This window comes from Falco rusticolus, chromosome Z (assembly GCF_015220075.1).
Source record: "Falco rusticolus isolate bFalRus1 chromosome Z, bFalRus1.pri, whole genome shotgun sequence".
Lineage (NCBI taxonomy): Eukaryota > Metazoa > Chordata > Aves > Falconiformes > Falconidae > Falco > Falco rusticolus.
In genome coordinates this window covers 55,463,553-55,487,987 of record NC_051210.1, presented here as the reverse complement: position 1 = coordinate 55,487,987, position 24,435 = coordinate 55,463,553, and the positions used below count along the sequence as shown (strand labels likewise).

General features: G+C 37.5%; 1 protein-coding gene across 4 annotated transcripts in view; it reads left to right on the top strand.

The window, feature by feature from the left end:
* The window catches only part of SMARCA2 (SWI/SNF related, matrix associated, actin dependent regulator of chromatin, subfamily a, member 2), a 120,128-nt gene that overhangs the window by 22,757 nt on the left and 72,936 nt on the right, over positions 1-24,435 (top strand). For all 4 annotated transcript variants that reach the window (XM_037372839.1, XM_037372835.1, XM_037372838.1 and 1 more), the window contains 6 exons: positions 9,858-10,187; positions 11,070-11,171; positions 13,465-13,714; positions 20,179-20,305; positions 21,538-21,711; positions 21,936-22,109. In XM_037372839.1, the coding sequence (XP_037228736.1) occupies positions 9,858-10,187; positions 11,070-11,171; positions 13,465-13,714; positions 20,179-20,305; positions 21,538-21,711; positions 21,936-22,109 (1,157 nt within the window). The remainder of the gene's footprint in view (positions 1-9,857; positions 10,188-11,069; positions 11,172-13,464; positions 13,715-20,178; positions 20,306-21,537; positions 21,712-21,935; positions 22,110-24,435) is intronic.

Here is a 24,435-nt window from a genome sequence, read left to right as displayed (position 1 = left end):
CTTAGTAGCCTTTCAACCTATTGGATACTCACAGTCTGATTTACCATGGTATTAGAGTCGTGTAAGACAGTTGTGTTTCTGCAAGTTTTGTGGAAATAGGCAATGTGTTAAAAGACAGGGAGGTTGCCCACGCCCACACTCATAGTGAGAGGACAGTGTGAGTTCTTTAAGAATTCATGGTAAATCTTCTTATCCTGACAAAATCTTCAGTTGTGTTTAGTATACTATTAGAAACCAAGACTTATGGTAAGGTTCACTTCGTTGTAGAATCTTGGATATCTGATAGTTCAGTTTACCACAATTTTTAGCAATATGCATGTCAAATAGAAATTGCACTTCTTTAGTTCTAGGTCTATTTTTTTCATGGTTTATTGTTTGTAGGCCTCAATATACGCTAGTTAATTTTATTATTTCAGACATTAGGTGGAAAGTAGCTGAAGAAGTTCAAAACCCCAGGGAATGGATGACCCTAAACTCCTGCCATTAGTTTGAAAGCATAAGCAGATTGGTGATGTATCAGTTAAATCTTGTTTAGTGTAGCACTGATTCTAAGTAAAATCAAGGAACATTGTCTTTTAATTCTGTATGGCCTTGTCTGTTATTCAGGCCATTGAGAATAGTTTTGTGGAAAAACCATAGAATCATAGTATGGTTTGAGTGGGAGGGGACTTTCAAATATCATCTAGTTCAACTCTGCAATGAACAGACACATCTTCAACTAGATAAGATTGCTCAGAGCCCTGTCCAACCTTATCTTGAATGTTTTCAGGAATGGAGCATCTAAAACCTTTCTGGGCAACCTGTTCCAGTGTTTCATCACCCTCATTGTAAAAGATGTCATCCTTATATCTAGTCTGAATCTACCCTCTTTTAGTTTAAAACTAATACCCTTTGTCCTATCTCAGCAGGCCCTACTAAAAGTTTGTCCTTATCTTTCTTCTAAGCCCCTGTAAGTATTGAAAGGCTGCAATAAGGTGTCCCTGGAGTCTTCTCTTCTCCAGGCTGAACCAGCCCAACCCTCTCAGCCTTTCCTCATAGGACAGGTGTTCTATCCCTCTGATCATTTTTTTGGCCCCATTCTGGACCCACTGCAACAGGTCCATGTCTTTCTTGTACTGAGGAGCCCAGATCTGGAGGAGTACTCCAGGTGGGCTCTCACCAGAGCAGAGCAGAGGGACAGAATCACTTTCCTCAGCTTGTTGTCCATGCTTCTTTTGATGTAGCCCAGGGTACGGTTGGGTTTTGGGGCTGTGAGTGTGCATTGTTGGCTCATGTGAATTTTTCACCCATCTCTGTTCCCAATTGCTCTGCAGGGCTGGTCTCAACGCTTTAATCCCCCAGCCGGTATTGATGCCAGGGTTTGCCCTGACTCAGGTGCAGGACCTTGCACTAGGCCATGTTGAACCTCTCCAGGTTCATATGGAACCACTTCTTGACCCTGTCCATCTCTTTCTGAAGGTCATAAAGTCAACCTTGTCAAACAAATTTACTGTTCTTTTTGTGGAGATCATAAGCTAAATTGATTTATTAAAGTGTAGAGAGGTGTCATACAGCACTTAGTGCAGTACAGTATTTGTAGAGCTGTCAGGCAAATGGATCCCGACCCATGTATGAGGTTTCTTTATGCATTTTTGAAACCAGTGGTAGTAATGATAGACACAGCTTTACTTGATAGAGTTATACAAGGCGCTTGGCTTGTTACTGTATGACATTCTGATTTAGAAGAAAGATAGCACTAAGTAAAATCAATATATTCTATATCAAATATATTAAGCTAGTTAAATGACAGATTATAAAGCTAACTGTAAATAGAAGATAATCATCCAATTGTGGATTTTTCTAGTTAGTCTTGTAGGACACTTTTGGTTCAGTGCTGTTCAGTGTATTTTTCTAGAAAAAAGTGTAAAGTCAGCAGTGATAGAATTTGCAGATAGCACAGGGGTTTAGCAGTAAGTAACAAACAAGTTGGCAGCAAAGGCTGATGGGGACATGCCACAGAATGCTTTTATTTTGCTAGCACAGATTTTAGTACAGCCAACAGTATCGTATGTCTAGGAGCAAAATAGTTTATTGTGTAGGTGGTATGAGACTGTATCATACGAAGCAGAAAAGCTGAAAAGAGTTTGGTTGTTCGGGCAGACTTAAATGTGTATTGCCATATACAGTGTTTGCAACCATGAGATGGAATGTACTACCTGCATACAGAAGCAGCGGCACATTAATAGAAGGGTTGTGTCACCTTCTCTAATGAACTGGCTGAAGGCTGTATCATAGTATTGTATTTCATTCTAGTATCTACAGTTCAGAAAGATGTTGAGAAATGTTTAAGGTAGCATCAAATGTTTGAAGCATCTTTTGTGAGAGGAGATGCTAAGTGAGCTGAAACTGCATAGCCTGGAAGGCTCAGAAATACCTAATGGGACAGAGTGATGAAGAGGGAAGCAGACTCCTTGCAGTGATTAACAATGACAGAAGAGGAAACGACTGGCACAGAATAAACTACATGAAATTCCATTGGAACATAAGACAAGATGCTTTTATTGTGGGTGTGGCTGAACAGTACGGTAGGTTGCCCAGAGAGGTTGTCTTGTTGCCATCCATGGAGATAGTAAAAATTTGACTGGATGTGTTGCTGGGCAGCCTGCTGTAGCTGACACTTTTTGAGCAGTGGGTTGGGCTAGATGACTTTCAGAAGGCCCTTCCAACATTAATGATTCTGTGGTTCTGTAAAATTGTGCTATATTTAGAAGACAAATAAAGGAATTATTTGAAACTTGGAAGATTTTGGGGGCGGTTGTTGCTGTTTTTTGGTTTGGTTTTTTTTGTTTTGTTTTGTTTTTTTTTCTTGGAGAATGTTAAACTCCATTTTTCATTCTCTCTGAGACAGAATTAAAAGATGACTTGATCAGTCTTCATATTCCCAGGTGGCTGAAAGGCTTGTAATAGATGGATCCTTTATCTTCAAAAAAACCAACAACCAAACCACAAAAAAAATGAAAAATGCAGTGAATTTTGGTATCTGCAAATTTCAAATAGGTTAATTCAGTCTGTATTCATTAACTGCATCTTACTTAATGAAGATAATTAACCTTTGGGACAGGGATTACTTAATACATGTTGTAGGTTTTGTGTCACATGAAATTTAAGTCAACACTGGAAGTCTTTCTCATCTGTTTTGTGGACCAAAGGGAGGAGATTGTTTGGAGGTCTTTGGTTTGTTTTAGACAACTTAGGTAAAATGTTGTAGCTGTAACTGTCCCTTATTGCCAGAAATCTGTGAGCCTGTAAATAGGCTCCAAGATTCTGAGAAGAGCTAGTAAGCTGGTGGAGGAAACAATGTATTTAATTCTTTGAGATGGGAAGATGAATAGTCTTCATAAAATGATGCTGTTCTTAGAGCTCTGAGTGGAACAGTTGTGATAAATGCATAGGCAGTAGTCCTGTATGCAGTTTACAGTTGGAACTGATTACAAAAATAATTTTCATTTCAATGTCAAATGTTCCAATAGCAGTCTCTAGTAATTTTTAGAAGAAGAAGGTCTTGCAAAAGTGTGTCTCAAGTACAAAAGCAGGAATTTCATAAAATATGTGCTTATGAATGTGGGTGATAAATTAGAAATATATTGGCAAGCTGCACATGCAGTTATAGATATAATTTATGTACATCTGTCCTGGTTTCAGCTGGGATAGAGTTAATTCTCTTCTTAGTAACTGGTACAATGCTGTATGTTGGATTTAATATGAGAATAATGTTGATAACACACTGATGCCTTAGTTGTTGCTGAGCAGTGCTTACCCTAAGTCAGGGACTTTGCAGTTTCCCCAGCTCTGCCAGGGAGCAGGTACACAAGAAGCTGGGAGGGAGCATGGCCAGGAGAGCTGACCTGAACTAGCCAAAGGGATATTCCATACCATGGAACGTCATGCTCAGTATATAAACTGGGGGAGTTGGCCAGGAGGGGTTGAGCGCTGTTCAGGGACCGGCTGGGCATCGGTCAGTGGGTGGTGAGCAGTTGTATTGTGCATCACTTGTGGGTTTTTAACTCTTGGATTTTATTCTTCTCTCTCCCTCCCTCTTCATTACAATTGTTGTTGTTGTTATTATTATTACTCCTTTATTTCAATTACTAAACTGTACTTATCTCAACTCATGGGTTTTACCTTTTTTCAGTTCTCCTCCTCATCTCATGGTGGGATTGGGGTGGAGTGAGTGGCTGCATGATCCTTAGTTGCTGTCTGGAGTTAAACAACGACAAAATCAAATGTGCAGTTGTGAATGAACAATCTTGAAATAGAGACCACTGAACTTACAAAGAACAAATTAATATAGAATTTTGCAAGGTTTGATTCTTACAGTCTGTATTAAGAAATAATTAACTGGCCCTTTATGAGGTGAGGTGACTTACTTTAATGAGCAAACCAAACATTTTTAAGCTAAATCTGCAAGAACTTTGTCATTTTGCTTGTAAATGCTTATTCACTGTTTGAATGGAAGTTCAAGAGATGCTGCTCTGAGATTTTTTTACAGGTTTTTAACTAACAATAATTACTAAAATAAGGTATGCAACTTTATTATTTAGATTCTGGTGGGTTTTTTTCTTGGTGCTCAGTTGGATGCTAGCCATGGAGAAAGAATCTGTTACTAGTTTAGGCAGACTGTCACATTTTTATTGCAGTCATACTGCAATAGGATGGTTTTCAGAAGTCTGATGTCAGTGTATGCGGAAAAATATTCTGACTTGGTATCTTTCTACTCAACAGTTGCTCCTTTCCAGTCTTGCTGCCAAATTGGAGAAAGGGTAACATTCCTGAGTATTTCTGGTGACCAGTTTTCTTTTCTTGAACTTAGGCACAATGATGTCCCTGTTTATTCTTAATACCTTTCTTTTAATGCTGATGGGTTAAATGAAAGGAGAATCCGTTGCTCCAACTTTATATCTAGCTGTTTAGATAGCAATCTTACTACACTTAACTGAATTTGAATTGTGTTAGAAACTGCCTTCAGCCTCTCTGAATGAACTGTGCTGAAAAACCCAGTATTGGTATGAGAAGTATGAAAATTACTGTAAATTGTTAAACTGCTGAACAGAGTTATCCAGAAGATGAAAATTATATTTAGATTTGACTCTGTGAGAGGAATGGGGAGAAACTGCAAAGACAAGCCAAGTATTTATATAAAATTAAATATTTTTTGTTAGAAAGAATTTATAAAAACATATAAATGGACTGAAATAAAAAAAAAAATCTGTGTTTTTCTGGAATTTGGAGCAAATTAAATACAGTTACTTTGATACAGCAGTGAAATGCAGGCCAGTTTCAACACTTTGGGTGTATTTGATGGCTATTTGTAAGTGGAAACATAAGCACTGCAGGCATTTAAGGTTCTGGGACTTGATCTGTATATTTTTTTAATTATCATGCAGTATTTGTTGGACTTGTTACAAAGATACACTGATTAAGTTTAACTTACAGAATTCACCAAATTACTGCTAGTACACAAACCATGTTCATTGCCCTACTGTTGTTAAATTAGCCGCACTTACTTTTCTGATCACTTTCAGCCTTTTAAAGATGAGAAAAGATCTGTCACCTTATCCATCTGCCTGCCAGCATAAGACCTCTCAACAGTTTACTTCTGCAGGCCCATTTTTAAATTACTTTGAATTGCGGGGTCTCTCTTTCTCTTTGTGGAGTTTCACAAGAACTGGTGTTAATCCTGGTCACATTACCAACAGGGAAATGTTATATTTCACTTACCTTAAGAAAGTTTGTAGTCTCAGTCTAACATGAACATATTTTCCCCTGTGTTCCAAGACATTATGCTTTCCTACTGTGTATTGTGGCCATGTACTTGATTCCTTATTTTTCTAAAGAATTAACTTTAATTGGTGGTTGAAGTGATAGTTAACATAAATGACTTACACAACTAAATTTCTTCATTCCTACCTATATCTTTCTTATCCAAAAATTCTCTTGCAGTCACATTTTTGAGTAAAAATATACTCTTGCTATCAGTTTTAGCAGGAAGATTTGACATATATGGTTCTCAGACACTTTCATAATTTAGGTCTTCCTGATTTTTAGTGCGGAGTCCAGACCTCTGTGAATATTCCAGTTTTTGAACTAGTAAAACCTTGAAACTTTCTAATGTTAATTTCCAGGATTTAGAATTCATATGAGTTCTGCTCTCTTTTGTTATAGCATTAAAAGCTGACAAAATAATAATCTCCCAATTTTTAGCTGTCTGGATCTTCAGCTTTAAAACAAACAAGGAAGATATTCTTTTCTTCTTTTAAGTGAAATTAAAAGCAATTAAAGCAGAAACTTTTTATCCAGTCTACCCTCCAGTAATACTTGTGTTTGGTAAAGTGTTAGAATTAGGATTTCTTCCAGTGTCAATACTGTAAAGAATATATATTTTTTATGACATACTGTGATGTATTTCTGTGGAATAAGTTGATACCAAAGTGGGATGAAAATAGTGTTGCTAATTATGCAGGCAGTGCTTCTTAACTGCTGAAAATTTGAGAAAGATTTCTGATGTAGCCTTTCTGACAACCCATTGAAGGATTATGGAGAAGACAGAACCAGACTCTTCTCAGAGGTGCATAGCAAAAACAGAAGAAGTAATGATCACAAATTATGTAAGTGAAGTTCTGATGGGACTTAAGGGAAAGAATATTAATCATGAGAGTGATTAAGAGTCGCCATCATTGGAGATTTTCAGAACTTACCTACATAAGACCTGGAGAAACCTCTCATAAAGCTTTGAAGGTACCATGACTTTAAATGGTGGGTTGGGCTGTTTGGCCTCCCTTTGCTGGTGTTGGGTATCCTACTTCATGTATTTTTCAGAACTAAAGGTTATCTGTTGCCCTTTGAAAGCACATAGAACTCTCCTGTTGTGAGTGTTCTACAACTTTATTATTCACTGCTTGTGCCATCTTTCATTTTGAAGGTTAAATTAAACAGAAATGGTTTATGCAGTATAGAAAAAAAATCTGTGGAAATTCTAGAGTAAGGTGTACTCGGCAGTGCAGCAAGTAACAATGAGGTAGGTATTTAAAAACCTGCTGAATACTTACTGTGGAAAAATGCATTTGAAGTGCTTCATAGCAGATGAATGTGTGTTTGCGAAGTTCAAAAAGTGTCTGTCTTTGCCTATATAGTAAAAATTCTTGTGGACCGTGTCTTTAGGTTTTTTTTCCTTTTATGACATATGCAGGTTAAACTCAATATTTGTGATTCTTCATGTGTCCTTATTCAAAACCCATGTGTGCATGCTCACTTGTATGGAAGTATGGGTAATAAGATAGGAAAAATGCAAGTGGTATGGAGATTTTATTAGGACAGCCTTGTGACAGTGTGTATCATCAAACCACTAAATCATCTGAAAGTTTTCAAACTTAAAAAGGAAAATTTCCATATAGCATCACAAAATTTTTGTTCTATAAATGCCACATTTTAGAGCCCTTACAAGAAGTTTGGAAGGCTTTTGTTCTTTCCTGAGATATTTTATTGGAATTTTGTTTTCATTCTTACTCTTGTCAAGCCTAGTTTCCTATTATTGCCAAGAATCCTGATGCATAGGACTTTGGGAGAGAGAAAGTGTAAGTAATATTTAATCTAGAAAGCTCAATATGCCTGCTTCTAAAAACTCTCTGCAAAACATAGTCACAGACTTGCAGCTGGAACTGTCAGAATTGAAAACAAGTGCTCAATATCTTGCACCACAGTTTTAGATTTTTATAGTCCAGATGGATTTCAAGATCCTGGGTCTGACATCCGGCAGTGATTGAGGAATATATAGCTTGGACAATGTAACTTCAGGGGGGAAAGACACCTTTGAAAGACAATTTCGAAACCAATGTAATTCAAAGTAGGTGCTATTTAATGTAAATTCTGAGATTTAGAAATGTGATAGTAATGGATAAACATAAACCCCACTTTACAGCATAAAACAATAGTGCAGTTGTATATTTTGATTTTTGTTGTGACGTATTGGTTGTTCTTTTAAAGCAGTGTGCTCAGCAAGAGGGATTTGTATCTTTCACTCTTTAAAAAAAAATGAGGCAAAGGTAATTTAGTGGAAGGAGATGAATAATGGAGTGAACTTATGGTTATTTATCATAAATTTTATCACCACCAATGAATGTATAAACAACTTTTATATTGACCCGGTCAATAACTTCAGTAATTTTAACTTTTTAAGGTCTCTTTCTCCTTTTTCCTTGAACTTCTCACCTCACTTCCCTATTTTTCTCTTGAACTGTTTAATTTTTCTTATTCTTGCTAGAGTCTTCTTCCTTTCCTGTCATCATCATCTTTAGTTACAAGATTGACCTCAATGTGTTTGTTTCTGTCTTGTCTGGTCTCTTCGCATCCCAAAACCCTTTTTTCCCTGCTTTACTTCTACCTTATTTTCCTTTTATACAAGAGCTGAAATCTTCTTTTTGTCCTTTTTCTCAGGCATTTACAACCTTTACTTCATTGTAGAATATTTTCATCCCCAGATTTCAGTATTGATGGACTTTGAGTTCTTTAGCTCTCTCATCTACCCACTTGTATAAGTTCTAGTGACTTACAGGTGCTGTCATCTCAGAAGACTTGAGGCTACTTTGACGTATTGCCTATGTTGCCCTTACTGAAGGGTTGATAAGGACAATGAAGCTAAAGAGAGGGCAAAATTACTTGTTTCTGTGATCTGGATAGATGAAATTGACGTAGTTTCACTTCAAAGTGTCAGGAAGAGTGGAGGAAGAGTAGATTTGGTGGCACAGAACTGTAAACTGTGGCATGAACTTTGGAGTTTAGTGATCTGTGGCTTACTAAGAATCTGGAAGCGAGCCAGAAGATTTCTTGATTTTTGTTATGAGGGGTTTTTAGGCTTTTCAAATTGGAGTGGGCATTGTGCTCCACAATGCCAAAGTAAAGCAGGTAGATACGTTTTTCCCTCTTGGTGGACATCTTTGAAATGTAGTTGTTTGTTGTGCATTACCTGAAGGATTGCTTTTCATATTTTTTCTCTGACACAATACATATTCTTGGAAATCTCACCAAAAATCTATGCCATCTCTTTTCATGGATGCATTGTGAAGCTCAAGGAGATATATATGAAGTGTAATTGAACTTCAAACTCTGCATTCACAAGAGCTATAATGAGATACAAGCATTGTTCACTTCAGGACTGTGCTTGCTCTGTTGGAGCTTTATAGAGTAACACAGTCTTCAGCAGCTTCTTCAGAAGGTGATTTTTGTGGTTGCAGTTGATGTTCCAAGTTCTTGAGCATGCTGATGGTAAAAGATATTGAACATTCTTTGTCGGGCTCAAACCTTTATTCTGTATAAATTAAAGAGCAGTTGTACAGAAATACCATCTGTTTCTATTTCTGTATGTTGGTGAGTTTTGGCAATGAGGTTCTTTATCAGTGAATGGGTATTCCTTGATGTGTGTGTGTCAAAATAAATGTACAATATTAAGCTGCAAAATAGGCAGAATTCACTGCATATGTTCCACAAGGAAGTATTTGTCCAACATTGTAGTGAAACAGTACCACATCCTCATGCTTCTGTATTGTATTTCATGTCTTAGTTTGTCTTACTCCAAATTTGAGGGTAATTGTTATTTTTAGGAATTAATGGACTATATAATCATAGTTCTTCTCAAAGAATAGCTCATGAGGCTTTCTTGATATCCCAGGGAACTTCAGATTGTGCTTTTGATCTTGCAGAAAATACTACTGCTATCCTGAGTTCAGAGAGACATTTTTATACTCTATGTACTGTTTAAGAAATTTGATGGAATTTATATTTGACTAACCAGAGAGGTAAGTTTGTGATCCTCTTACCTGTTCTAGGTTATATGTCTCCACACCCATCTCCACTTGGAGCAGCAGAGCATGTGTCCAGTCCAATGTCTGGAGGAGGTCCAACTCCACCCCAGATGACTCCCAGCCAGCCAGGACCCATAATAGCAGGAGACCCACAAGTTATGAATCAACCTAACAGAGGGCCTTCCCCTTTTAGCCCTGTACAGCTGCATCAGTTGCGAGCTCAGATTCTAGCATACAAAATGTTAGCTAGAGGTCAGCCTTTACCAGAAAACCTCCAGCTTGCTGTTCAGGGGAAGAGAACTCTGCCTGGCATTCAACAGCAGCAGCCTCCCAGTGCCTTCAACAGACAGTCTGGTAAGTGCATTTAAGCCTTGTGTCATTGCACAGGGAATTCTCTTTTAGTTCTTTCTTGAACTTTTACTTGTGGAAAATTAAAAAATGCATGCTGTGCAGGGCTCTAACTTGGGACTGTATTCTGGCATCTAAGTGAACAGCAGCCTTTGTTTTTAAGCCTGAGCAAGTGCATAAAACACATGTATTTATTAATAGGTTATTGTTGAAACTGAAATGAGAGTGATTTCACTGTGCAATACTGCGTCCATCCTGATTTTGACATTTTTTGCATGTTAATTGTACTTTACTGATGGCAATTTTACTGTTTTCCTTGGAGTGAATTTTCGGTCTCCTGTCACTACGCAGAAAAGTAGATAAAAAATCTGCAGCAAGTTGACTGGTTATTTAGGTTGTTTAAAGTAAAACAAACCATGTATAGTGTGCTGTCAAGTGAAAAACATAAGGAAAAGAAAATGTTCTTGTTTTTTCTCCTGGTGAAAATACATATGACAGTGCAATAAGCAAGTGCATTTTGGTCCAAAGAAAACTGTTACGTTAAGCACCCTGCACCTATTAGTTTCTGAACACTTCCATTACTGAGTTTGCATTAGAAATCGAGGGTTAAGATGGCACTATTTTATTTTTAGTAGTGATTTTAATATTTTCACTAGTCACTTCATTTCGGTAGACATGGCTTTGCTGCTGAATAAGGGTTTTTTGGGAGATGATTTTAATATGCTTTATTACATACATTTTTTCACAATAAAATCTACTTAAATCCATATTTAATGAAGAAAAATACTACTTGCCTGAATACGCTAGCATGCTAGAAAGCAAAATAATTTTTGAATACTTGGAAATGCTTTGTATGTTAGTAAGTTTCTTTCCTCTGTCAAATTGCAGGCATTGGGTTACATACAATGACTGGTGCTGCAACTGGACCAGGGCCTGCTCCAGGGATGCCTGGACATACAGCTGCCATTACCCCTAAAACTTGGACTGAAGGTATAGTGGAGTATAATGCTAATGTCACATACAGAGTTATGGTTAAACGTTGTGGGTAGAGTTTGGGGAAAAGATGCAGGGGGAAAAAAGGGAAGGTAGAAAGGTGTGCAGAAAATTAGCGTAACCTTTACTGTGCCTAGGACTTGAATTGAGGAGAGTCTGACCATTTGTTCATGCATGAATGATTTGACCATGTGAAGTTACTGCAATTGCTAGGCAGCCTGAACATGAAGCACCTTTTTACAATCAGAATGAAATACTTAAGCTGCCTGAGGGACATCCATAAAATCTACTTAATAACTTATGTTCTGAGCCTGCTTAGTTGCAGCAAGCTTGTCTTTCAACCATGGTTTTTGCTACTGTATTTTCAAACCCTGGTAGAGTTAGGTTGCTCTTTTTTTTTTTCTTTTTTTTTTTTTTTTTTTTTGTATTTGGATTGCTTTGGAAGTTCAGTGTAGTCTTTGAACTCTCATGAACAGTGTAACTTTATTTCCCCCACATGATGACCAGATTTTGAACCAAATCATTCAGATTTTGGTTTACTGGCTGATTTTGTTGTTTGAAAGTAGAGTGGAAGAAGTATTGTACTGAAAAGAATTAGAAATCCCTAGTAATATATATTGTTTGAAATTTTGTGGTTATTTTTAGAGAGATTTAAAAATAAATACAGTAACACAGGATTACAAATAACAGAGGGTTCTCATACTGTAGAAATGTTATGCCATGTTGTTGTTTGTGGGTAGATCTGGGGAGTTATGACTCTGTGATAATTGAGGCCATAAAAAAATTCCCTGTCATTAGTTACAAATAACAGATTAAATACTAACATATAATCAGATGTAGAATTACTTTTCTTGGAATACTCCCAATGAATACTTAGAATTTGAGCAGGATAAGACTGAGGGGGAAAAGTGTTTCTTGAGAGGTTGTGTATATGAGTTTACCTGACACAGTGCATTCTAGCTTAAACTGCTACTAAAAATGCTGGTAGTTACACAGAATTGCTAGATGGATAGTTTTGTCTAAATAATCCAGTATGCAATAATAATATCTCTGTCCTGTTTAACTCTAAGCATCTTACAGCTTGTCTTTTTTCATTGCTTGTTTTTTTCATAAGAAAAAAATTGTCTGTCCTTACTTTATTTGTTTGGAGGTTTTATTTGATACATTTTTAAAGATTGTACTTATTTCTTTATATTTATTTTTTATTCATTACGCAGTTGTTCATGGTAGTGTTTGTTTTACAATTCAATTTGCATGATTCCCTGAAAACTGAGACTACAGAGAGCCTTTTGGTGGGCTTTGTTTTACGTATTTTTTATAAGCTGAAATGCAGTGTTGCTAAATACAGAATCTACAGCTTGTGCTCAAGTGCCTTTTCTGGACTTTGATGCAGATAGGTGAATGACATATGGTGATCTTTGAAGGAATCTTTTTATATGGATTTTAGGATATTAAGGTTTGAATTAAGGTTCAATTAAGGTTGATGACTAGATTGCAGGTGTACTTTGTAGTTGTTTTTCCTAACATTAAATTACTGTGACTCCTCAGACAATAAAGTAACATCTTTATTGTTGCAATGTTTATTGTCAGTGACAATTTGTGAACATCTGAATGTATGGGTAGCTTGTTGTCATATGGCATGCTGAAATCTATGACCCTTAGTGTCCATCAATGGCAAATACTATTTTCATGTTAACTGAGGTGTTAATTTTTAAGACTATTAGAATGCTGTAAGATAAAACAGTAATTGAATTCCTGGTATTTGAAATACTTAAATACTATTAATAGGGGATCATAGCAAAACAAAGGCTATTCATATATGATAGGTACTTCTGAGTACAGTTGTAGAAATTTTATTACAGCTATCTAGTTCTGATAGAGCTCTAGAAGCAGACCTGCTTGTTCTTGTTGTCAGGTTGTGATTATAGATGACTTTTAAGTGGTGCAAGGGTAGTGAACATGGGAATGAAGTCCTAAACTTGCACAAAATCAGTTCTAGAGCTGTTTTACTTCTAATGCTAGAATTAGAAGTCAGCAGGAATGGGAAAAAAATTACATCCATCGTTAAGTTTCAGGTGTTTTGTTTTTCTTTGCAGGACTTCCTGCAATGTGTGCTATACTTGCATTTTAGTATGTTTTTTTAAAACATGGAGTGCAGTCTGTCTCAGTGTGCTCTTACTGGTGATTTTGAATGTTTGCCTCGGCTTCACATTCTGTCTTTAGAAGCCATCTTGATTTTCTTTCTGTGTTCTGTATTTCAAGTTATGAATAAGTACTTTTTATGATTCAGGCCAAGCCCCAGATGTGAGCGTCTCCAACGCGCAGCAAAAGCTTCCCGCACCCCCCCCTAGCGGGAGGCCTTCTCCTGCCCCCACTGCTGCCCAGCCTGCTGCTGCCATGCCTGGCCCTTCTGTACCACAGCCACCACCTGGACAGCCTTCACCCATTGTTCAGCTGCAACAAAAGCAGAATCGCATCAGCCCTATCCAGAAGCCACAAGGGTTGGATCCTGTTGAAATACTCCAAGAACGTGAATATAGGTAAAAGAGAGTAGCATGAATCAAATGCTTATGCAGCCGGTTGTTTTTCACTTTCTCAGCTGAAACTCCTTGCAATCAGCTACTGCAGTGATAATAGTATAATGTTGAGTCTGCAGAGAAAGACCATATCAAAGCAAAGTACAAAATGTCAAACCAAGTAGTGATTTAGTTCTACCCCAGGTTACGAACTACTAAAATGTACAGGCAGTATCACTGAAAACCAGATAAGTTTAAAACAGGCTCAAGGGCTCTGCTGGGTTAGTGTATTACTTGGATGCTGCAAACAGTGAAAGTTAGGAAAACAAAATCGTTGTATACAGTCTACAGAGAAACCAGTTCTATGCAGGAAGTTTTCAGAATTATAAACAGAAGGGAAGCTAGAAATGGAGGTCAAAAGGCCGATGAGTTAATGGGCACAGCAAAACCAAATTTTATTAGTGATAATGGGGTTGGTTGGACTACCAAAATGTAGAGACAATATTAATGGTGTCACAGACAAGATTTAAAAAAAAGGTTAACAGGAAGAATGATCTCTAAAAGTTGCCTCCTGAGTGCCTTAATTAGGTGGTGAATTATATTCATTACAAAGTATAGAGGATGGCGTTTCTTGTGGTGTTAGAAAGAGACTTCTCCCCTCTTCCCATCAACAAGGCTGTTAAACAGTTGACCGTGAGAATCTGCAGGGCAGAAGGATCTTGACCTGCACCTAAAATATGTTCTTGATCATTATCAGTCAGAGGAAAGAAACTGCACTTAACATATTTGCTTGTTTTGGATTGATGATGCTGTCACATTATGAGTCTGATGAGTAGCTGGGGGTGGTGGGGAGACAGCTCTCCATTGAGTCACAAGGTTCGGAGAGGGTCCCCTTCCTTTCTAAATTTCTCCTCAGAGGGGAGTCTAGGTGCTGCTAGATCCAATCCTAGTCTCACACTTGGTCAGCGAGTTTAAGTCTAACTGCATACAGCCACTCACCAGTTAACGTTTGCCTGTCAGAGCCCAGTTTAAGGACTCTCACTGAAACTGTTTGGCAAAGTTGAAAAAAAACCAGATGTTTCATTAAGGCAACAAATGGAACAAGTTCAGAATTGCCATTGATAAATACACTTACTGCAAAATTTGAGCTTGAATTGAAAGTACAGCGCTGCTGTTAGTAGTATTATCCCGGGTAACATCCACCGTAGTCGGAGGTGCAAACCTTGCCAAGGAGGCATCCCTGCTTGGGGAGGAGAGAGGTCCAGGCCCATCCACCCACCCCGTAGTTAGAGTTCTTGTCCCTGGGGGGAAAAAATTTCCAACTTGCCAGATTTTACACTCGTGGTGAGGTGGGGCTGTCAGTCACTGTGTGCCGACTGGCCCTTAGCAAGGTGTCGGTTCGGAAGGTCGGTTGGGCCCGATGGTTCAGCGCGGAGCGGGGAGGATTGGGTGCGGACCCAGATTGATGGTCACAGCTGTGCGGGGTCTTCCTGGCCCTCACAGAAGCAACACCAGGCTGAGAGGCCCCCGCCGCAGCCCGGCCGTCACTCAGTTGTTTTGCTTGTTGGGCTGCACCCGTTCTGTGTTCTGTGAGACAGGCGTGCTGCTCCAGTCAAACGCCCGGCTCCAGCTGGAGCTGAATACGGTTGTTCATTGTCAGGTCAGGATGGGAGATGGTGGGGCAAGAAGGGAGCATACTGTCACAGATGCATCTTCTAGTTACTGTAACAGTAAGTTTGTAGGGAAAAGTAGCTAAAAGGGATGGTGATCTCACTGAAGACTGGTTTAATGACTTCTGCTTTATGAAAGTAAAACACCAGGAAGTGTTTTAGCATGTGGTGCTGTGTCCAGAGTCAAGGTTTTGATCCCAGAGAAGCTCTTACTTTTTGTGTAAGATAATGCTTAAGTAATGTATTATCATGTTGCTGTGGCATCCTCTCTTACCCTTTTTATCTTAGGACTGAATAGCCATTGAGCAATAACTTGTTTTCTAACCCTTTTTTCAGAAAGCTTGTAGAACCACCATTATATGGTTTTACAGTTGCTCTGAGTGAAGAATTGTAGCACTAACCTGAGCAAGAATCATGTAGCCACTTCAGTATAACCTTCCCTGCATCAGTTAACCTCTAATTGTTACTCCTCCTCTTTCCAGTCCTGCTCCATTTTACAATGTGTTCCAAACTGTTATGTCTTAGTATGCATAAGCAGAGGAAAGTGAGGAGTGACACAAAATAGCAGTGTTGCATTTACTGCTCAGGAGAACCAGTTGCAGATACAGCATGTCCATTAAATTCTAAATAACTTGATCTTGTTGGCAGAGTAAGTGAGGTGGAAGTTTGGTAGGAGTTCTGCATCAGAAGGGTTTTATTTTTTATGGTAGCATATAGATAATGATCCAGGCTTCTTTTATCTTTAACACTGCTGGATTTTGTTTTTGCTTTGTGTACCAGAATGCTTAGAAGTTCTGGAAGTCTTTTCATTATGTAGAACGGTGTAAGTAACATCAGACCAAAGCTTTGAAAAAAGCAATTTAACAGCTTTTGTGCTTTGGACAGTACTAGACTTAGCTTTAATATAGGCAAGTTTAATACAAAATTGTGATGTATTCACACTTTCTTTCATAAAAAGGGAGTAGAAAAAAACAATACAAACATTTGTATCTTGAAACCAGTGAAGTTAGCAGAAGCTTTATGAAATGGTTTTCTATTGAGATCTCTCAGTAGTTTACTTCTTTAATAGAGGGGCATTATACTTTGAAATACTTAGAAAACTGAATTACTCGTTTTTGTGAAAAGACAGAATTATCATACAGGTATTTTAGGGAGTCATATTTCAAATGTAAAGTTAGACGCAAAAGAAAATTTTTGTTATACTGCCTTACTGTGAGAAAGTGTAAGCTTTGAATACTTTAATTTAGGAGTTCTTGAAAACAACAGATTAGGTTTACTCAAGGAATGTACTAGTTTTGGCTGGGATAAAGTTGAATGCTAGGATAGGGCTATGTTTTGGATTTGTGCTGAAAATGTTGTTGATAAGACACTGATGTTTTGGTTGTTGCTGAGTCCTTCTTATGCAGCCTGAAGGCCTTTTCTTCTTCAGACCACCTGGTCAGCAAGTAGGCTGGCGATACATGGAAAGGTGGGCGTGGACACAGTTGGGACATTTGACTCTAACTTACCAAAGGGATACTCAGTACCTGAGCATACCCCTCATTTTATTGCTGAGTGCGTTGGCAGGGAACTGCTGCTTGGGGACTGGCTGCACATTGATAGTTTGATGGTGAGCAATTGTTTTCATTTGCATTGCTTAATCTTTCTTGGGTTTTATTTTCCTCTCTCTTTGTTTTTGTTTTTCTCTATATTCATTAAATTTAAAAAATAATTTCTTTTTAAACTGTTTTTGTCTCAACCCATGAGGCTTTTTTCTCACTTTTACCCTTGTGATTCATCCACCATCCTACTATGGGGGGCATGGGGAGAGAGAGCAAGTGGCTATGTGGTGCTTAGTTGCTGGCAAGGGTTAAACAGCAACAATGACCCAAACGTGGTGTTTCTGGACTAAAGGTGCAAAGTGTGCTGCTGGGGAGACAGTAATTGAGTGCTGATTCATGAGCTACATGATAAAAAGTTAATTGCTAAAGTGTTTGGCCACCTCTCTTGTATACATGCATCCGAAGTACTAATTGGCAGATTTTTGGGGAGCTTGATTTATGTATTAGAGCATGTCTTACAGAACAATATTTTAAACGTGAAATACTTTAGTTTTGCTGTTAAAACATTCCACTTTTTTTTTTTTTCCAGTCATAGCATTTTTTTTTCCTTTCTTTGTTACTAGGAAGTTAGATAGTTTGTTTCATCAAACAATTAATCAAATAGGTGCTTAGAAGTACAGTATAATGTTCTCATTCATTAACCATGTGTTAAATAGACCAGTACCGATGGAGAAGCAGTAATACATCTATTAACATATTGTGGGACCTGAAAAAGGTTTGAATCTAATGAAACATTGGCAGACTGCTTTTTCTCCCTGAAAAGCCTTCATCTGATTATAAAAAAGGCTCCAGTGTATATTAAGAAAGAGAAAGAAAATGGGGAGTTAATGTTGCTCTCAAATTCACGGGGTTGTGCTGAGAAGCTATTTGTAACATATGTTGATTTGAGATGAGTTTATATGATAATTGTTGTTAATTTCTTTATAACTAAAGGTGGATAAAAAGAAACTTAGATATGCAAAATTCTTGTCCATATAAGAAATTTAAATTATTCATGTGGAGAGCTGTTAAACTTGTGTTCCTTGAAATCTAGCTAGAATGAAAAATTCATACTGTGCTTTTATAAAACTCTTCTTAACAGTTTCTTAAAAACAAAGTGCTGCATTTGATTTCACTGAATAGATCTCTTAAAGCTACTAATGTGTGTAATTTAAAGTTGTTCTATTATGTGGAAGGGCTTTTTTCCATCTTATTGCTAATTAAAAAAAAATAGGCTTGCTAGTGTCCTACAGATAGTCGATGGTTTCTTTCTGTTACCTGCAAAGTCTTTTCTTATGTATCTTCATGGCTTACTGCATGGCATCTGTGCAGTTTTGCATGGATGTTCAAGTGTTCAAGACGTCCAGGTTTGAATGTGCAAGCGTAACCTCTGCTGTAATAAGGAAGAGGTGTGCATCACTTCTTTTGTGAAGAGGTCTCTGTGTAGATGCACTAGCTGCTTTCTGCATGGATGAAGATAAATTGCTAACTGCAAAGATTAGTTAAATATATCTTTAAAACAAATGGTGAGATTATGTCCTTCAAGTGCTTGTAAAAAGCATGTAGGAAACTTTTTTCTTTGGATTCTGTTTACCTAATAGTTATTAGTATGTTTCTATGAAGATAGCAATAGCCCAACAAACTGCAGTCATACTCTTTAAGGATTAGAGGGTGGCTGTGGTGGGAAACACCTCAAGTAGTTATTGCATTCACTTGAGTTGGGATGTCTGTAATAGAGCTTTCTCATATTAGGACATAACCCTTCTTGATTTAATTTTCAGTCTGTATGAAGAGCTTAACTAACCTAATTATGCTTCAATTTTCTGCTGTGTTAAGGACACCAAAGTTAGTCCCTCTGCAGTAATGCACCATCACCTCCTTTTTGTTGTTCCAGGAACTTCAAAAGTCTTTCAGTAATACAAAAAAAATGCATAGTTTTAGGAAGTTTAGAAGTTTTAGGAAGGAGTACTGTTACAGAAGAGATATTGTCTGCAACTGTACAAGTGATTCCATTTGCTTTTCAGGTTATACATAAATCATAATACTTACAGTTACTGTGAGATACTAATATTTTGATTTGTTCTGACTCTGTATCAGGCACAGCCATTTTACTTGATGTGTGATCTACTTTCCAGCTGTGCAGCTGATATGTTGAGTGTATGAGAGTTTATGTCACTGTGCTAATACTGTGGAGTGATGAAGGTGCAAAAGGGCAAGGTGGGAGTAATCACTATATGCAAAGAAGCCATATAGAAAGCATTTTCTTTCTCTCTTTAGGGCAGTTCCAAAGTCCTCATCACAGGAAAACAGCAGCAGACATCTTTTCCTGACACGATCTGATGTTTTGTGCTATGTGACAGTAAAGAAAAGGGAAATTTTGAGGCCTGTGCAATGTAGGAAGATGACATACCTTCCTATTCCTGGGCCTTTAAGTTTTTGATTTTGGGAGAGAGAGGACTCTGGTTTTGGGGGAGAGGGCATGTGTGTGTTTGGTTTTGATTGCATTTTGGGAATGGAGGGCACTGATTCAGTTGAACTTAGATGCAACTTTTGGATAACTTAAAATTTTGGGGTCTGTTGTTTTAATACCTTGGCAAAATTTGCAGTTCCCAGAAATACTTGTAAATAAACCACAAAAATTTGTAATGTTAGCTCTTTGATCTTGGTTTTCAATGTAAAAAATAGCAAAGAAAAAGTTCTGTCTGGCTTGTCCATTATTCTTTCTCTTTCTCTTGAATCTGCAAATGAATGCAAAATTGACTTGTAAAGGAAGAATGAAATAGAATCTGATTTATAATGTAACAGCTATGTATGTTTGAATACTTTACTAATGAACTTTTCATTTGTCAATAAAATAAGGAAGCATAATTCCAGATATTAAAGAAAGTTCTGTCTGTGTCATCACTGACTACACTGTGCATAAAATAGTACCCATGCAAGAAGCTTGAAAGCAGAATCCTGTATAGTATGAATAAAATAAAATTCCCCAAGTTTCTTTTTATATGTATAGTTTTAGTCAAAATTAAAGGAAGGGCCAAGGGGTATATTCAGTTTTTGACAATTTATTTTCAAAGTGGAAAAGGTTACCTATTGTCATCTCTGCAAAAGCCTGTTAGTTCAGAAACAAGTAGTAAAAGTGAAATAAATGCCTGAAATAAATTGCCTATTTTTACTGTATAATTTTGATAACCACTTACAGATTTCCTCTGGTGTCTTATCCTCTTTTCTGTTTACTTAGGCTTCAGGCTCGAATTGCTCACAGAATCCAGGAACTGGAGAACTTGCCTGGTTCTCTGCCCCCTGATCTGCGAACCAAAGCTACTGTGGAGTTGAAGGCACTTAGGTTGCTGAATTTCCAGCGCCAGGTAATGCCTTTTGCTTCAGGAAAATTCTCATAGAGGTCACAGCCAAATGTGTTCATGTAGCAAAGAGTAAATTGGCAAGAGATTTTGCAGTGACACTGAGCCTAAGCAGGAGACTTTGCATGAGAGCAAACTTGACTGATAAGCAAGTCACAAAATGCTCAAGTTTTATTTTGTTTTAGATACAGAATGTTCAACAGAGTTATGTTAACTTTCTGCTTTGTCTACCAGTCTAAAATGTAACATAGAACTGTGTCTTCCCTCATGAACATGGCATTGGTACAAAGACAAAACAAGAGCTGGACAGATGGCAAGATGATTTTCAACACAAATCCCAGCTATATCTTTCTGGATATAGTTCATATAGTTGTCATGTGTCCCTTTGTTTGAGGAAGAGTTGTATGTTGTGTATGCTGTTTCACTGTGATCTGTTTCCAGGATTTCCACTGTGGCACAGAGACTTTGAAAATTAAGTGTAACAAGATCAGACCTAAGATACAAGTTGGATGTTGAACGCATGTATCACCAAATGAATTTTAGAAAAGGAATCACATTGCCAGAGTAATGGGCCTCTTGCCATTGGAAGTGGCAAGAGACTTCAAGCTAGTTTGGAAGAACAAAGATGTGATTTGGCAGGTCAAACAGAAATACTTCCTGACAGAAGCCTTGGCAGTAGTTGTACCATGATGTCCAAGTCTTCCTTCCCTCTACCCTTGGCATTCCTTTGTAATGAAGTTTTGTCAGAGGTCAGATGAAAACCAGTAGGCTCTCCCTGCTGTACTGCTGGGGACTGTGGCAATACTGTTCTGAGCCCTTAACATTTGTCTCTTCCTGCTGACTCCTGTGCAGCTGACCATGAAATGAGTTGTCAGCTACATTCGGGTCCAGCTCAAGAAAATATGTCATGTATTACTTTGATGGTGTAACATCTTGGGTAGCCCCTTTTGTTGCAGCAGGACAGTCACTGGCAGCATCATTCAGGAATAAATGATTACGAGTGATTAACACTTGGCCATCATATGGAGACTTAAGATTTGTTTAAGGAGACAGATATAGCTGGTGCAACTGTATAGATGCTGGATCTTTTCAGAACCATAATGGAAAGGGAAGAACAGGCTGGTACATCTTCTGGACTGTTACTGCTTTACTCTGCCATACTAGTGTTTAAAGTTGTTCCTCTGTGTATTAAAAATTACGTATGTTTTTTTTAAGTATTTCTTTTTTCCCAATGGTAGCTAAGACAAGAGGTAGTAGCTTGTATGCGTCGTGACACAACGCTGGAGACAGCACTGAACTCCAAAGCCTACAAACGAAGCAAGCGCCAGACTTTGAGGGAGGCCCGTATGACGGAAAAGCTGGAGAAACAGCAGAAGATAGAACAGGAGAGGAAGCGTAGGCAGAAGCATCAGGTATTTTAACTTATTAGCTTTGTGCCCCATGACAGAAATGCACCTTCCTTTGCTGTGTGTCTTCTCTATTAAATATTTTATTTACCTTTGAAGTTTCTAAGATTAAAAAAACCCTAAATCATGTGATCAGTAATTGGAAAATTGTAAGATTAAAACTTACGTGTTTGTGATTTTAAGTCTTGTGCTTTGCCCAAGCATCTGCACTAACTTGTTTCTCTTCCTAGGAATACCTGAATAGCATACTGCAGCATGCTAAAGATTTTAAAGAGTACCACCGGTCAGTTGCTGGGAAAATTCAGAAACTTTCTAAAGCTGTGGCAACTTGGCATGCCAACACTGAGCGTGAGCAGAAAAAAGAAACTGAGAGAATTGAGAAAGAAAGAATGAGGAGACTAATGGTAAGGAGTAGAGGAAGGAATATGGTTATTTTAGGTAAAATTACATGCTGCTTCCTTTCAATATTTCATATGCCATCTCAGTCACACACATATTTTTTCTTTGAAGAATAAAGCCTCTATAATGCAACAAGTATAAATCTGAAACTGCTACAGCTTGATTACCTGTATTTCTGTTGATGGTAGTGAATGTGACACTTGATTTTCACTTATAGCTACTTCTTTTTTAAAGGTTTTTGATGGGAGTAATTGTTGTTTTCTACCAGCATGAAAACTTAGCACGGCCACTTCTGTATAACATCACTTAATCTCATTAACTACATATACTAACACTGTTATGTAATTGCAGGGGTATTGGTCCATTATATAAATACTGCACTGTGTTTTATTTCTAGGTTTTTAGTGTTGAAGATTCCATATGATTAACATGTTCACAGCATTACACCACATACTTTTTTTACATAAAGCTGATCTCACATGTGAAAGTACATAACCAATAGCAGTAATGAATATATCTTGAAAATTCATAGCAGCCAGTTCTACCCATTAACACTGCGGGACCATATTCCTTCCTGCAATTTCATAGTTTTCGCTTCTGTGCACCTGCACAGTACTAGTTGTATCACTCTTAGGATGGAGTAGAATGTTTTTTTGTATAACCATGTCTTTTCAGAATGGTGTGGAACCAATCAGTGGGCTGCCTACATTTCAGGAATTGAAATAGTTCTGGAATTTAAAGTGTAGGCGGTTTAATGCATATGTACAAGTATGTTAGCAAATGGGGTTGGAAAAATTTCTTCAAGATATTGGTTAGCTCTTTTTTAACATTTTATTAACACTTTACAAACACAGAATTGAATTAGAATTGCCATGCTTACTTTGAAACATGCTGGCAAAAAACAGTAAGTATCTAATGTGGGTGCAGACGTAAGACAAAACTCTAGTTCCTTTCCAGAATCTGTTCCCACCCTGAATAAGGACTGAACAATTGGGTTTTAAAAATCACAAAACAAAATGTACACATAATTAAATATGATTAAAACTTTAAGTGCATTGCATGTAAAATGTAAATGAAGGGCTTGCATAAGAGAATAACAAATGTTTAGGCCCTAGAGCATTTCTTAAAATTACATAGTAATCAGCATTATAGACTTTTTATAATTAATAATTGCCAGCAGTCTAACTAAGCTTTTAAAAATGTTAAGTATTAGAGAAAGAAAGAGCTGGTTTAAAAAAAGCTAAACTTGATATTTTAGAAATATTTTTGTTTGTTGTAATGTTGAGGTTATGTCAGCCCAGCATGTAGTGTAACAAATAATAAAGATCTCCACTGCTGAAACGTACAAAGTAGATTTGAATGTCCAGAAATGGCACAGGATACCAGTGCTTCCAGAATAGCAGTGCTTTGTCCTAAGACTCCTTCATCTAGGCTGTAGTTAGGTGCTATCATAGATACAGCACTTCATAGGCATTTTCAGTTTGGGGCTTTGTACTCAGAAGTCTTTTCCTCTGCTGCTCTATTAAATCCTTCTGCAAAAGCAAACTGTGTGTTATGTTAGTGGGGTTATTTGGCCCATTTTTAGTCCAGTTGTGATAAATTCTGAACTTGCACATATGTATTAGCGGTTTTTACAAAAATCTTTTACTCTCAGACGTTTGGTGTGGTCTAGGAAAATGTGCTGTGGCTAAAACTCTTTGAATATCTTTTCAGAATGTTGAATTCATTCCACAGAGTGTCCTTCATTGACTGCGATTAGAAATGGTGATTGTGTCACAGCTCATTAATAGTAATATATACCATATGCAGGGATGGGCATTGGGTATGATTTTAAAAGATACTGTCAAGAGAAGCTTGAATGTATAAAGGCAGTGCCTTGGCTAGATTACGATGACTGCGTATCCACTACTACTGCTACTAGTAGTAGTAGCAGTAGATTGCAATGACTATATTCAGTAGTAGTAGTAATAATAATAATACTAACAACAACTTAGGTTTTGGGTGTTGTAGTTCTGATGGTTGAGCATTACAACTGAATTTTACAAGCAGTTTTACCAGCTCAGTTTGAACATTACAGCTGTTCTTGTCAACTTTCTGCAGTTCTTATGTCTCTCCACAGAGGCACAAGGGTTTTTTAATCTCCTAGCGTGCTGTCTTCTAAAGTAATCATCTTTAAAATGTTTCTGACTCATGTTTGGTTTTTATAAGGCATCATGTACTTTATTTTTTTAGCCAAAATTGACAAAGCTGTCTCTGCTGCTTTTCTTCTGTTCTGACATGCTCAAATGCTGCATTATTATCTTCACAGCACATGAAAGTAGTATTTCCTTG